The sequence below is a fragment of the Podarcis pityusensis genome (assembly GCF_964106645.2).
Source record: "Podarcis pityusensis genome assembly, chromosome: 14".
Lineage (NCBI taxonomy): Eukaryota > Metazoa > Chordata > Lepidosauria > Squamata > Lacertidae > Podarcis > Podarcis pityusensis.
Window position 1 is genome coordinate 8,965,972 of NC_138039.1, and position 15,519 is coordinate 8,981,490.

At 46.1% G+C, this 15,519-nt stretch overlaps 1 protein-coding gene across 5 annotated transcripts in view; it reads left to right on the forward strand.

Moving 5' to 3' along the window:
• Positions 1–15,519, forward strand: part of CLEC16A (C-type lectin domain containing 16A) — a 96,439-nt gene that overhangs the window by 55,790 nt on the left and 25,130 nt on the right. For 3 of the 5 annotated variants that reach the window (XR_013979426.1, XM_080980964.1, XM_080980965.1), the window contains exon 21: positions 56–223. Coding sequence is in view for 4 of the 5 variants with exons in the window: in XM_080980964.1 (XP_080837090.1) it covers positions 56–223 (168 nt within the window). In the remaining variant the exon portion in view is untranslated. Of the gene's footprint in view, positions 1–55; positions 224–5,309; positions 5,472–15,519 lie in introns of those variants that run through there. The other 2 variants (XM_080980967.1, XM_080980966.1) reach the window with 2 other exon arrangements.

Sequence of the window (15,519 nt, forward strand, 5' to 3'; positions counted from 1 at the left end):
GTTACCAGGTTCTTCAGCTGATGTAGATTTTGAAATGTGCCTTGTTTAAACCCAGCTCTCCTAGACCTTCCGGTCCAGCCTTCAAATGAAGTGATGGGCTTTGGACATAGCTCAGCTTCTGCATCTCAGCACCTGCCGTTCCGGTTTTACGACCAAGCCCGACGTGGCAGCTGCGACCCTACTGTACAACGCTCCGTGTTTGCATCTGTCGACAAGGTCCCAGGTAAGCCCTTCCTGGCTGGCACACTTTAAAAAAGGTCCTCTGTCATGAGATAATCAGCACCGTGGGAGAGAGAAGCTTGTGCCAACGCAGATTAGTGGTTTGATTTCTCTTGCTGCTGCTGCTGCAAATAAATAATAAGGGTTAATATAATTTTAAACTCTAAAGCATTATAGAAATACAATGCGTTCCACATATGGCATTTATAATCCTGCAGGATAGGCGAGTAATATGTTTCAGGTGGGAGAAGCAAAGGCAGAAAGGGAGAAACTTGCCCATGACCCTCCAAAGTTTATACCAAAAGCGAGATTCAAATTCTGCACATACTCCTTCATAGCTTAAGCCAGCTTTGCCAATCTGGTGTCACCCATGAACTCCAGCCAGCACAGTTTGAATGCTTTTCTTGATACTTTGAAGGAAGTGTATTGCAGGGCAATAAATAAAAGCTAGCTCTCGTTGCCAAAAGGAAAGCCCATCTTTATTTAGCACATCTATGGTAGGATTGCAAGAGATGGAAAAGTGTTTATCTTTAAACCTCAGCCCCAACAATTAAACCAACTCAGCCTTTAGCTGAGTTCTTGACCAGTTAAACCAATTAAAGCTTGCAGCCCTCGCAGAAAAAAGATAGATTAAGTACTGAAGTTAGCCTAATTCAAATTCAGAACAGTTGAAGTTGTTTCCCCAAATCAGCTGCAAGTTGGCTGCGTTCATGTGTGTGTACCGAGCACATAAAATCACAAAAAAGATTGAGAACAGTACATTTGCTTATAGAGGTCACGGCAGCTATCGCGTGGAAACTGTGCCGCTCTCGGCTTTCTGCTGATTAAGTTACGACGGGGTGGAGCAACTTCTACCATCTATTTGTGATTTTATGTTGTAACCACCCTGAGACCCGCAGGTATGGTGCAGTTTACAAATTTAATTAATAATAATAATAATACATAATTCTTCAAAACCTTCTGGAGGCTGCCTGTCAGCAATGAGTGGGAGCAGGTGCAAACGCGGGTGGACCAAGGAGTGTGACTCTTAACCTTTCGCACAGTAGCCTACATTCCAGGCGTGCAAGTCGGCAAACACAGACGAATCTGAGGGGCCAGATAGGGAAGCCCAGAGACCCACATTTGCCTGCAAGCCTCTGGTTCTCCCACCCCTGGTTTAGGGTAAAACTTTGCCCTAAATCTTTAATCATGCCTGAGAACTGGCACAGATGAGGACGACATCCTGGATGTGTTAAGACGTGCGGGGTTTCCTTGAAGTAATAACCTCTTTCTTTCCTCCTGTGTCAATCCACCTTTTGGTTTTGTTCCCTTTACGTGCAGAATTTGTACCTAGTGCTGTGCAGCGAATTTTATTTATGTTCTAATCCCATGCGTTCATCTTCTGGTATCTCCATCCAGTAACCTCTCAAACCACATTTACTTGGGAGTTAGCCCCATTTTCTTGCGCTTGGGGGGTGGGGAGTATGCCTAGGATAGCACTGTTAGATTTCTGTCCCATTGGCACCTTATAACTCTGTGTCTCCCCCTTCCTTTCTTGTTTTTTAATTCCTATTCCAGGCAAGGACTGTCATTTCTGCATTGCTACATAAACATTGCATAGTCCTGGATTAAATTTGATTTTAGCCTCGTAGCGCTAGGTTGCCAGTGCTGCAGTGCAGCCTTTGTATATTATTTGTGTATTTACCCAGGACACTATCCCTTTCTCATGCAGGGCTGCTCTTATCACCAACTGCCCTGTTGAAAGGATCCTGGTGACATTTTATAACATTGATTTTGTTTATTTTACTTTTTTAAAGTAGCTTAACGCTATTTGTAAACTGCCTTAAAAGGATTTGTATATTAAAATGCAGGATATAAATATTCTTTCCCCTGATATAAATATTTTTTATAATAAATCAAAAAGAATTTTGGTGTTGGGAGGAACCTAGAGGGTCATCGAACCTCCTGGCTGGGATGTGTCATTGTTGAGTGTGTGTGTGTGTGTGTGTGTGTGAATGTGTTTAGGTTAATTGAGGTGCAGACATGTGTTAGTAGATGTGGATATTGAGCGACTATACTGAGTGAACGAAATTCTGTGTTTTGGAGTTTGATATATTTTATTATTTATGGAGGTTGATCGTTTCCCACACTGCATTCAATCTTTAATATATTACATAGTCTTTTTTACTTTGTAAGTTGCTTAATTATCTTTTCTGATGAAAAGGGGTGCATAAATACTTTAAATAATAATAATAAGCGTTCTTTTTATATTGTGTATGAGTATGTGGGGTTGCTTGGCATAGATCCTGGATTTGCATCATTCTGTGACAGTTCCTGTGTTTCCAATCTGTATTGCATCCTGGGCAGAGTAAAAGTTTTGTAAAGGCTGTTAGGTAGGCATGGCATTGAGAAAGCGGACAGAGAGAAGTTTTATCCTTCTCTCTTGATGTTAAGAGCCCAAGACCATCAAATGAAGCTGGTGGGAGATTCAGGACAGACTAAAGGATGGAGTGCACACCTGAACTGTGGAATTCACCGCCACAAGATATAGGGAATTAGGTAAAATAATGGAGCATGCAGCTATTGATGGCTACCAGTCGTGACTGCTGGCATTGGAGGCTGTATGCCTCTGTCGCTGGGGACTGCAAGCAGAAGAGGGGTATTTTCTGATATCCTGCTTGTGGGATTTCCAGAGGCCACTGGTTGGCTGCTATGGGAGCAGCTCTGGACTAAATAGGCCTTTGGTCTGATCCAGCAGGGCTCTTCCTCTTTTAAGTTCTGACTTGTTTTGCAGAAGAGGTTTCAATGTCAGCATTGCTTCCAGTGAAGCCCTACCCTGAGTTATGGTGGCACCTGGAGGAGTGATTTATACATGGTCACCTCGGTAGAAGGCCTGGTCCCTTTCTGTTCTGCTGTAGAAACATTTATTCAAGGATATGGGACTGAGAAGAGGGAGCCCACGCCCCTTTCCCCAGTGATCGGTTTTACTCCTCAGGCCAAACCTGCAGGAGAGTAAGCCAGCAACTTGCACTTTTTAAACTTGTGCACGTTCAGCTTTCTGTGTGTGGCATAAAATAAAATAAAAACTAAAAAAGGGGGCAGGAAAAAAGACTGGCAATCCCACCTGCCATTGAACCCAACGGGTTTTGACTATACATGATTTGGGTTTTAGGCGCAATCCCAGGAATGTAACCCCCGCCTAAGTTGCTGGCCTACTGTGTCATACATCCCACAAGTTGATCCTGCAGCAAACATCTGAGTCACAGACTTGAGCTACGTTCAGGTGCAGCTGCTGTTTCAGGGCCTGCCTTGAGCCGAGAGACGCGCTGGTGTCAGGATGCCCTCTGTCCCGCCAGATCTGATGTGTAGCGAGCTGTGTGCACTGTTAGCTTCTACTGGTTTCTTTCAGCGGAAGTGACTCCGGCTCTTTTTAGGAGGAGGAATGTTGCATTAGCCAAAAATGAAAGTCAAGATTGCTGTTAACTTTTCTTCCTGCATTTGTATTCCACCTTGTCTCTAGTAAGCTCAAGGTGGTGTACATGGCTCTCCCTCCTCCATATTTATCCTCCCAACAGCCATGTGAGCTGGGACTTGGTGGTTATTCAGTGGTCTTCATGAATTGTAGAGATTGGAGACCTGGTCTCCTGGATCCACCTTCTGCTTCAGATTTGGGGTGTAACTGGAACAGGAAGTGGCAATGTCCAGCCACAGTGAGGTCTGGCCGTTCCCCACCTGCAGCGGGTCTGCTAACCCTTCACCAAGGTTAGAGTTGACCCCCCCTTCCTGCAGCGTGCATCTCACCAGTGCTGCAACTGGTGACTTGGCACCTGCACTTTTGAAGCTCAGCTTTCCCCTAGACTTAATTTCCTCTGTGATTTCAAAACCCATCTTTTATGATCCTTTCGCTATAGAGTGTTTTTTTAGGAGGAGAGTTGTGGCATGGTGTCCACTTGGCACTGCAGGAGGGGAAGTTCTGATAAAGGCTTAGTTGTACTGCTGCTTTCTGAACCAAGGCATGTACTTCTCAGCCCTGGGTTAAAAAGGACTGACAGCGTCAAACGTAATGTCTATGCTTCTGGCAAGTGCTCTTTGAGAGATAAATTAGCGTACCTAGCTGGTTAAGCTGTCAACTGAAGCCATGAGTGATGTGACACAGTGGAACCATGGAAAAAAGCGCAGAGCATGATAACTGGATGCAAAAAAATTGACTTCTTAAGAAGCCTGGGGCGGGGGGCGGGGGGTAGCAGCTCTTAAGGCTTCACAAATATGCTTGAAAATGTGTGGGCAGTGTTTGTTGAAAGAAGCCAGAGAAGCAGCTGAATCATGATTTTGGTGAACTAAGTCATAGCAGGCGGGGTGGGTGTCTTCAGTCTCTTTGCCTTGAGACTAGCAAAACCAAACGAAATGTATGCAAACTGAAAGCTGTGCAACTTTGCAGCTCTGATACAGGCAGCAGATTTCAGTTTTTTGTCCTGGCCCAGAACTTCAACTTTAATTTGCACATCACTTGTGCACAGCCCTGACAGCAGTCTAGACCCTAACCTGCCTGGCCCAACAAAACATGATTTAGGGATGGAAACAGGCAAGGTACAGTACTCTTGCACCTCTATCCTCCTCCTGCAGCTGAGCACTTTTCTCATTTGTTAAACCAAAGTTTTCCACGTTATGTCCAAAGGGATAAACCATGGTTTAAGCCCGTGGTGTGTAACCTCCAATTTCCAGTCTTGCCTATTGGTTTATTGGTTTATTTATAAGCATTGATAAACGTCTTAATACTTCAAAAATCTCCAAGTAGTCCTAAGTGGAAGAGGTCCTAATTTGGCCCACGAGGACATTTTCCACAAACCACTTGCCACCTGCCAATGTGTAAGAAGCAACGAGCCAGGACTTGGTTCGATTGCCGAAGCGTTTTGCTCTGCACTTGCTCACAGGTTTCCTCTATCAGCCTTTCAAAAGCGTGAGAGCTAAGCGTTGGCTTAAGGAAAATCCTGCGCATAAGACTTTCCATGCCACATGGCGCATGCTTTCGGCCCATATGGGAAGGTATGGTTTAGGAAGTTGTGCCATGGTCCGAGCAGATTGATTACATGAGAGTCAATCTCTTTTGCAAGCAGGGGCACAAAGGAAGAAACTTCCCAAAAGTGACCACGCCCACCATCATCACCACCACCACCACCACCAACACATCCGGCTTCCTTTCTGGAGGAAGAGATAGTCGAGACAACCCGCTGTTGATATTGTTGGAGGAATTCTGCAGAGTGGGAAGAATAAATAACTGTTCTTAAAAAAAAAAAAAAAAAAGCCTGAGTGGAAAATTTGATATGTACCAGAGACTTGGAACAGTGAAAAGCACAGATTGCTTTTATTAAAGGAATTGGGCAGTGGATAAAATTTGTGGGAGGGGGGGGAGAGGTTGGGTAAAGGCAGAGATTAGAAAATACAGATATTGGGTTATAAATTGGAGGCTGGGGACAGGGACCAGATGCAGAGAACATAGGATGGCACATTCTGCCTGCCTTAGCATGTGTTCTGCCGCTGAGCCGTGGGTCCTAGGCATGGCATGGGGCCATTTGGCCCACACATTGTTGCCAGTTCTGAGCCCCTCTTTAACCCTGCTGTTAACGATGCGATGATTTTAAATTGTTCCGCTGTCCTGCCCTGAGGAGTACACTCACAGTGACTTGAAGACTGGCGGGGTGGGGTGGGGGGAAATTATGTAACTAAATCTGCTACTTCGCAAGAATTTACCGAGCTGCCTGCCCGGCTGGGATACTTAAAATATCCTCATTCTCATTAATTGTGATGGTGTTGCTTTTAAAGGAAAACAATTTGAACAGGGCTGTGGCTGGGCCTGTTTTTTTTAAATTGCGAACAGGAACCCTGTTGTGTTCGCAGCAGTGTTGCACAAGACTTCCACAGAAGTTATAAAAGCCACCATAATTCATCTGGCAGGTGCTTGTCAAAGTACCTTTGCACTGCCCAATCTCTACATGATATCCAAATAAGCTCTTCCGAAGAAAAGCCGGACGCAGATAGAATGTTCTCTGTGTCTTTTGTGTAAGATAATAACAATTCCTGTTTCTCAATTAGCATTGCATTTCACTAGGTTTTATAACGCTTGGCTTTATGGTGTTAGGTTGCGGCGTGCTAATCACCTTTGAAGTTAACTGAAATAGCTGCCTACGTGGTCCGTGTGTTAACAGAGGTTTATTTTTCCTAGTACCCTGGAACCCGTCTGGGCTCAATCATAAACGAACAGCGCATTAACGTGGTATTTAGCAAAGCACTTATTGATCTGCCTGGGTAAAACGCAGAGGTTAATAGACAGACAGGTCACCTGGCTCCAGTTTTCTTTCTGCCTTTCTTGTGCAAGGCCACCATTAAAGAGCAGAAGATGGGCTGAGGCTGTCTTGAGTTGCTTGCTTTGGAACATATCTTACCCTGACACCATCATCTCACTTGGCTGCGGCCATTGCTTACTGATCTCCCGCCTGTCTTCGTTGCTGTTTTTGTAACTGGGCAGCGGCACCAAGTCAAAATTCCACTGAATCGTACAGGGAACGCTTTCGTTGGCTGCTTGGCAAAAATCGTCAATGGGAGTTTTTTCAGTGTCAGAGAAAGGTACATTTAGGCCAAAGCAGAGCAACAGGGGTAAGCGTGAAGTTGGATTACCGTCATCATTCAGACAAATGGAAATGCCAGTCCTCTGTGGTGCAGGGAAAGGAGCGTTTAAGGGAAATACTGTATTTTTCTGTGTATAAGACGATGCTTTCCGCTAAAAAAAAAAAAAAATAGGCAAAATTGGGTGTTGTCTTATACACACATAGTGAATGCAGAGGGGGGACGTGCGATTAATGGCAGCAGCAAGCAGGAAATTGGCAGCAGCGATTGGGCGGGTGATTGGTGGCTGCGGCAAGGCCTGCTGGCGATTGGCTGTGGCTGCGGCAATTGGGCAGGCGGTTGGCGGCTGTGGCGAGGTGGGCTGTTGGTGGCAGCGAGCAGGCAGACAATTGGCGGCTGCGGCAAGGTGTGCGATCGGCAGTGGCTGTGGCAAGCAATTGGCAGTGGTGGGAAGGCGGATGAGCAATTGGTGGAAGTGACCTCCCCCACCCCCAAAAAGCTAAACAACGTAATTTCTTAATTTGGGGTTTAAAAAAATAGGGGGCGTCTTATACATGGAAAAATACAGTATGTTCTGCTGTTTCCAGACCGTTGCTGTTTTGCAGGTAGGATTCAGTCACTACCAGCAAATTCCAGCTGCACAGTTAAAGCGGATCTGGCAGGCTTGTGCAAGAAACCTACTTCCAAAAAATAAACGTAAAGTAAAGTAAAGCCCGGGAAAAATGGACTGGAAAGTGCGAGGTAGGAATTGCTTGATGTGATGTCATATAACCACCCCCTTAAATCCATAATGAACCCTCGGTCAACAGTTGCCGTCATATATCCTTCTCGGAATCGTTGTGCAAACAAATCAGAATCAATGCTTAATACTTAATACTGAGGTGGTTGGGAAGCGACTTGTCTGGTGATGTGCATGAACAGAAGCGCTGAGTGGGCAGGCTCCCGGTTTCTGGGGCAGATCTTAGGGCAATGCACTGCCAAAGCCAAGGGGCTCTGTGTAGATGATTCAGGATCTGTCCTTGGAGATCCTGCCTCTGTAGGCTTGCAGCTGATAAGAAGAATTGTGCTGGAGGAAACAAAAGATGCCTTAACTCCTTATAGAAGACCATGGTGCAGATCTCCCTGCTTAGAAGAATTCTGAACCATGTTTTATATTAGCCAAAAGCACCAAGCAGCCGTTTCAGTTCAAGGCTGCAAACTGGCACACTCCCTTTTTTAAAATTGATCTCTGCTGATGGGCCCCTCCTCAGATAGGAAGCAACAACTCTCCTTACCTTTAAGCTGTCTCTGGTCCTGCAGATTCTGTCTCTCTTCCCCCACTCTGGTGCAACAGAGACCTCCTCTTGGGACCTTTGCCCTGCACCTAATGGACCCACCACCAGCTAGGCTTCTGGGTGATGTTGTGCATATTTCATCCACGTAGCATCAGACTATGGCGCTGTGGTCTAAACCACTGAGCCTCTTGGTTTTGCCGATCAGAAGGTCAGTGGTTCAAATGGTGAGCTCCTGTGGCTCTGTCCCAGCTTCTGCCAACCTAGCAGTTCGAAAGCACACCACTGCAAGTAGATAAACAGGTACCGCTGTGGTGGGAAGGTAAACAGTGTTTCCGTGTGCTCTGGTTTCCATCACTGTGTTCCATTGCTCCAGAAGCAGTTTAGTCATGCTGGCCACATGGCCCGGAAAGCTGTCTGTGGACCAACGCTGGCTACCTCTGCCTGAAGCAAGATGAGTACCACACCCCATAGGACTGGACTTAACTGTCCAGGGTCCTTTATCAGACTGTTCCCCAGGAGCCAGCTCTTATTTGGGAGATTCTGCTGCACCAGTCTGGAAGTTGCAGCGGCGTTGGGAGAACCCTATTCCGAGCCTTCTGCGTCTTCCTGGTGAGCCACAATGAAGGTGGCAAAGATCAGCTATCCGAAAACTACTAGAAGATGTTCTACAAGACATCTACATCTACAAGACAAGTCTGTTCCTGGAAGCAGTAAAAATAATCTGCAACAGGAGAGAAAATCTGTAAAAACACCCAAAACCACCACATACACAACCTTCCACATTGCTGCATTCTTGGATGTTAAAAGTTGGTGCTGTCAAGATGATTGAATGCAGAGGACCAGGCTGGCATTTAGCGCAAGAGACCAGGAGATGCCCCCCTTGGGCTCCCCTCCCATTCTTGTCAGTGAATGAACTCTTCTGAGAGTCAGCACCGCAGTGCATTTTTATGTGAGATTTAATAGGCAATTAGAGTAAAGTGATAAGGTCTAATTGCCTGCCGTTAAATTTCTTGTTTTGAGAGCCAAGGGGTTGGGAGGGGGGCATCACTTAAGCAGGAATTCCAGGGCCTATTCCAACAGCATCTTGTGTCCCCAGGATGTGACTTCCAGAACTATTCTTGCAGAAGTTATTGCCTACAATGCAGCAGGGGAAGGGCACACGCACAGACGCCACCTTTGCTGAAGGTATCCTTGCAGACTTAAGAGAACGCACAAACCTTCCCTTCTTTCCTCCATCCCATCTGCCACTAGAGAACTCCCAGCCCAGGGAGAGAGGGGGACAGCCTGGAACCCCTCTTCCAAATTTCAAACAGTCTTTGGCCTTAATTGATTTCGTAAGAACGTAATAAGAAGCCTGCTGGGTCAAGCCAAAAGGCCATGGAGCTGAGCATCCTGTTCTCACAGTGGCCAAATGGATGCTTGTGGAAAACCCTTGACCAGGACCTGAGAAAAACAGCTTTCCCCCACTTGTGATTCCCAATAAGTGTTATTCAGATGCATACTTTCTGCAGCGGTGGAGGTAACTAAAAGATGGTAGTGATGGGAGAACAGGAGTTGGAAATTATTATTATTATCAGTACCATGACTATTATTAAAAGGTAAAGGGACCCCTAACCATTAGGTCCAGTCGTGGCCGACTCTAGGGTTGCGGCGCTCATCTCGCTTTACTGGCCAAGGGAGCCGGCGTACAGCTTCCGGGTCATGTGGCCAGCATGACTAAGCTGCTTCTGGTGAACCAGAGCAGCGCACGGAAATGCCGTTTACCTTCCCGCCAAATCTATTTATCTACTTGCACTTTGATGTGCTTTTGAACTGCTAGCTTGTCAGGAGCAGGGACCGAGCAACGGGAGCTCACCCCGTCGCGGGGATTCAAACCACCGACCTTCTGATTAGCAAGTCCTAGGCTCTGTGGTTTAACCCACAGCACCACCCGCATCCCTATGACTATTATTACTATTATTTTATTTTAAATTTCATACATGCCCTCGACCATGATTAAAAAAACCCACAGCAATAAAACCAATTAATAAAACAAATTCCAATCAAAGGGAACAGAGTGGGGCCTAAAAATATACAGGCAACTCCCTGCTTGCACAGGAGTTGCATTCTGTGTCCTTGTGCACTTGTGTGGAATTGCATGGAATTGGAAACCCTATGAAGAAGTCTGCAAATGCCTTGCTCCAGCCTTCCTGCTCCCATTCCGGCCTGTTAGTGATGTTTCAGTGACGCCTTTATGACGTTTCTGTGCACATACCAGTTGCGCCTAAAATGGGAGTTGCCTGTGTGTCTTGAGCATCGAAGGCCCGAGTAAAGAAGAGCCTATTTTGCATACCATGGAAGCCATAAAATGAAAGTCCCAAATGTACCCATTTGGGAAGGGAATCTCTCGGCTTAGGGGCCCCCGCAGAGAATGCCGTCTCCAGGGCTGGCAGCACCTCTTGAACTTCTGGGGGTTGTGCAGAACTACCAAGAAGGCCCTCTCTGCCAATCTGAACGCCCAAGAGGGTCTGGAAGGCATCAGGCAGAGAGACGGAGAACATAGAATGGTGGTGGCTGGCAGAGCCCAAGAGAAAGACATGGCAGAGCCTTTGTCCCCTGTCCTAGCCCCAGCCAACCACTGAGGACTTGTGTCTTCCTGCTGCCTGCGATGCTCCCTAGTAGCCATGGATGCGGAGGCAGGAGGGCTTTGCAGACTGGGGAGGCTGAGGTTTCTTCTGGCTGCTCAATATTTTTCTGTTGGGGTTTGTTATTATCCCCACCCACTGCCTCCCTGATAGGCGCAGTGGATGTTCCCAAGAGGAACGCGTCACTTCAGAAATATAGGCACTGGCAGATGTATGAATGAAAACCTCTTTGGCAGCCTTCCATCCCTTGTTCAGAAATGATTGTTGATATCTTAATAGAGCCAAGTCACAGGATTGTTGGGAAGCTTCTTTCAGCTTAAAAGCCTTGCAGTGCCTTTTAAAAGAGCCCTGTGAACGAGAATCTTTTTTAAAAAATGAATAAATCTGGATGTCATTGATGACTGCCTTCCTCTGGGCTTGGGCAACCAGGGTTGAAAAAAAGAAAAGTTTATGAATGAGATAGCAGCAAGTGGCAGCTTCAGAGAGGACAGCAGCCCTCTCCCTGCCGAATTTTGGTGGTTCCAGTCCCGCTTGTTACCAACCTCGCCTTGTAAAATACCCATGGGGCTCCTCGGATCCTAAATGCTGCCTGGGGGGAAACTGCCAACTATTTACAGCCCTGCTTGAAAGAACTAATGCAAACCAATCCGGTCAGTGATTAATTCCTCCCGTCAAACTAGCAGTGTTGACTAATCAAGTACAAAACTAATGCATTTTCGGGAAGGTGCCTAGCGCAATGGTGGAGCACATGCCTTCCAGGGGAAAGGTCCGAGGTACACCCTCTGGCATCTCCAGGTAGGACAGGCAGAGACTTGCTGCCTGAAACCCTGGAGAGCTGCTGCCAGTCAGTGCAGACAGTACTGAGTTAGGTGAACCAGTGGTCTGGTTCAATATAAGGCAGCTTCCTATGTCCCTAAGATGGAGTGAAAGCTTCCTATTTTCCTGTGTGTGTGTGTGTATTACCTATTGGTTCTGGATGCATCTTATACCTCTACTTTCCTTATTTTTCTCGTTCCTTCTTTATTTCCTCCAAGAGCTCTTTGATTCTCCATTGTTCAGCAAACACCCAATTCCAAGCTACTTTTGCAACCCCATGCTCACTTGCTCAAACCAATCCCTCCTCCTGCCACTGAGAGATTTACCTTCTTGCAAAACGTTGCTTACCATTCCAAGAAGGGGTGGTTTGGAAGATGAATTGCCCTTGCCTTTGGACAGCCTTTGCCTTCTAAACCAGGGGTAGCCAGCGGGGTTGCTGTAGATCTTGTCATCCCTGACTACTGGCCGTACTCAAAGGGGCTGGTGGGAGTTGGAGGCCGAAAACATCGGGAGGGTACCGCCGTGGCCACCCCTGCTTTAAATCACGTGCAGCACAAGGCACGGCCCTTCGTCTTTGCATGGTTAATGGTGAGAAAGGAGCTTCAAAAGTTTTGCAACATGTGCTTTCATGTTTTGTTAATCCAGGTGTTGTCATTCCGCTCATCAGTGTCTGGTGCTAATAGAACCAAAGCTGTTTCCTCCTTGCCGTATATTGTTTGAAAACGTTGAAAATGTACAAGTGCTTTGTTCTGAGGTTTGAACTTCCTGCTCTCAAGGCTTAGTTTGCTTCCAGTTCTTGGTTGAAACTAAGCCTCCTGTTACTGGTACCCTGTTGTCTAAAGATTCCCGTTTGCCTTCCTGTAAGTTGTTAGATAAATTTGCAGCTTGTACCTTTGCCAGGAATCACTGCTTGGATTGTGGCGTGACCTCAGAACTGCGCCTCATGAGAGAGAGAGAAGATCATACAAATGTGCATCTATTCATGGAAAAAATGCTGCCTGTGTTTTAATGCTCAGAATGCAAGGTGTTTGAGGATAGACCTCGGGTGCTTGAGGGGAACCCTATTGAGTCACAAAGACACCCACATTGATCTGATTCATTATTATTTGGATTGATATTCCTCCCTATCCTGAGAGCTTAATGTACTTGTGAGCCTGTGGCTCTTCCAAAATAAGACCAGGCAAGTGAATTGTGCAGTTTCAAACAAAGCAGTTGCTCTTGAAGGCATGGGGTTTTAAGGTAGAAAACAAATGCTTTTTTTCTTCTTATGGGTCACTGACTGGTATGCTTTGGAGACGGCTGGTTGGGGATGGAAGTGTGAGTTGCGGTTTCACTGCTCATTCCCAATTTTATGTGGCTTATTCTGATGAGAAACTGACTCATCTTGGATGATCCAATCAACATTTACGTTGCCCTTTTCCATACGTTTTCAAAGCACATCCCATGCATCAGATAACAGCCCTGAAAGGTAGGTCACTAATAGCATCCCAGAGTTAATGATGTGGTTATGATGCTGAAAGTTGTGTACCCTTAGGCAACCTAGTGAGTTATGTGGCTGTTTTCGAGTTTCTTACCCACCTTTCACCATAAGAACCCCACATGGATTGCAGCAATATTAAAATGCAATATTAAAATCAGTGCAAACAATTTACAAGCATGGGGGGGAGAGGAAGCCAATAAGGCAGATGCAGAAGATTCGTTTGCATAAATCAGAGTCCAGTCTTGCGGGTCTGGGAAAAAGCAGAGTATTTGGAAGAAGTCTGAAGCAACAGGTGGCTGTTGTTTCAAGTATGGTCGAGGAAGGGCATCCTATTACTATTATTATTATTATTATTAATCAACCAACAACAATTCAGCAGAGCGGGGCAACAGCAGAACTGCCTGTTTTCAGGTCACTAAATCTTAGAGCTAGACCCACAGAAGATCTCTTGGCACAGTTGGCATCACCATTTTGCCCATACTGAATTGAGGTGGCACGGGGTGTTCATGGCTTCCAAAGTTGGCAGCTCTGACTATATTATTATTATTATCAGTGCTTTTTTTTTCCGGGGGGGGGAATGTTTAGGGGTACTCTCATTTTCCTACTCATATTGAAATTCTGCCCCTCAATGAGGCCAAACTTAGATTCACAAAATGTTTAGGGGTATGCGTCCCCCAGAAAAAAGCTCCTCCTCTTCTTCTTCTTCTTCTTCTTCTTCTTCTTCTTCTTCTTCTTCTTCTTCTTCTTCCCAAGTTTAAAGAGCCCAGTCACTGTGGGGAGGGCAGCCTTAATTATCTGACTGCACTTCCCCAAGAGCCCAGCATCTTCCCATTTGCAGAGAAGGTTGCATTAGTGGAGATAGATATATAAGAGTTGCGACTTGAGCGTAGATGTTTGTTGAACCTTTTCAAAGTTCAGGCGTACCAGGCCTCCTGGAACTCTCTGTCCAAATTACCGTAACAGTCTAGCTCTGGGGACCGAGGGGTTTGGTTTTGGATACTCTCCGATTTTTCCGCCTGCTCTGTGCGTGGAGTGTCCTGAGATAGCATCCTCTCTAGTAATGTCGAAAAGACAACTCGGCAATCAGCAGGAATGCGGAGGCCCCCAAGGGCTCCCCCCCCCCTATGATTTTTAAGAAAAAGGAAAGCAGAAAGGCAAGAGGCCATTTTGGCTCCCTTCCCTTCTTTTCCAAGCTCAAGCCAGCATTGCTCTAGCAAATTCTGTTCTGGAAAATGTGTTAACATTCCTGGGCCGGCTGACCACCAGCAGCCCTGCTTTCCCTCTTGGGTGCTCGAAAGCATGAGGCCTTCAACTTAGTAGGTGGCAGGTGTGTGTTTTGCAAGGAAGGCGATATCTGTATGGGAATTCTGTGCTAAGAAAAGTTAAATTCTGTAACTATATTAACCCAGTGCAAATTTAAAATGACACAGTTCTCTCTCCACTCACCCACCCACTTGGTTACTGTTTTGCATGATTTTATTTCCATTTTAATAGCCAAGGGAGAGAGCAAGTAGGTGTGCAATGGGCAGTAGTTCTACCCCTGACCACTGGAATCTGTGCTCTGCCTCCCTGTTTGGCTTCTAAGATTTCAGCAAGTGCTGCCCACCAGAAAGTGTTTTACACGTCTTCTCAGCCACAAGGGTGGGAAGCTAGCTTGTATTCTTTTCCCCCACAAAATTCTCAGGAAGCTGAATTTCTTGCCTTCTGCATGCCCATGGGATTGTGGCCTGTGCACAGGCCCCTGCTCATGGTGGAGATGCAAAGCACGGAGAGTTGAGGCTGAAACATATTGTTTTATTAACCACCACAAACTTTCCACTAGGCTTCATAAGAACAGCTGACTGCACAGCTGCTCCCCTAGGGCGAGTAAGAATTTTCTCCAGAAAATGACTAGACATGGAAGCAGATGCAGATTTAGGAAGGGAGTGTGGTTGTTTCTTTTAGATTCTTGACATGGCGCAAGTGACCGGCTGAGTTACTTATTTTATTCATTAGATTTCTTACCTGGCTTTAGCCATAAGGTCCCAGGACGGGTTGCAGTATAATCATAGATATTTTTTTAAAGTAGAACAGATAACAATGATAAAGAATAAGTAAAACGGTTCCACAGAACAGAAATAAGGTGGGTGCTAAAAATACACACCTCCCTAGGTAGCTCAGTTGGTTAGAGCGTGGTGCGGATAACGCCAAGGCTGCAGTTTTGATCCCTGTACGAGACAGCTGCATATTCCTGCATCACAGAGAGTTGGACTAGATGATGATCCTCAGGGTCCCTTCCAACTCTACAATTCTACGATTCCAAGTATCAGGAGCCAGGGCGAAGAGGTGCGTCACTGTGAGCACCTTGAACTGGGTCCAGAAACAAACTGGCAACCAGTTAAGTGTGGGCAGGAGAGCTAGGGGCAGTTTGTGGACGAGTAACTTGAGTAGACTTATCATTTAGCAAACCTGCTTTGTTCTCCCTTAGTCAAGCTCTGCTTCTGTGTCCAAAATATATTCTCAATAG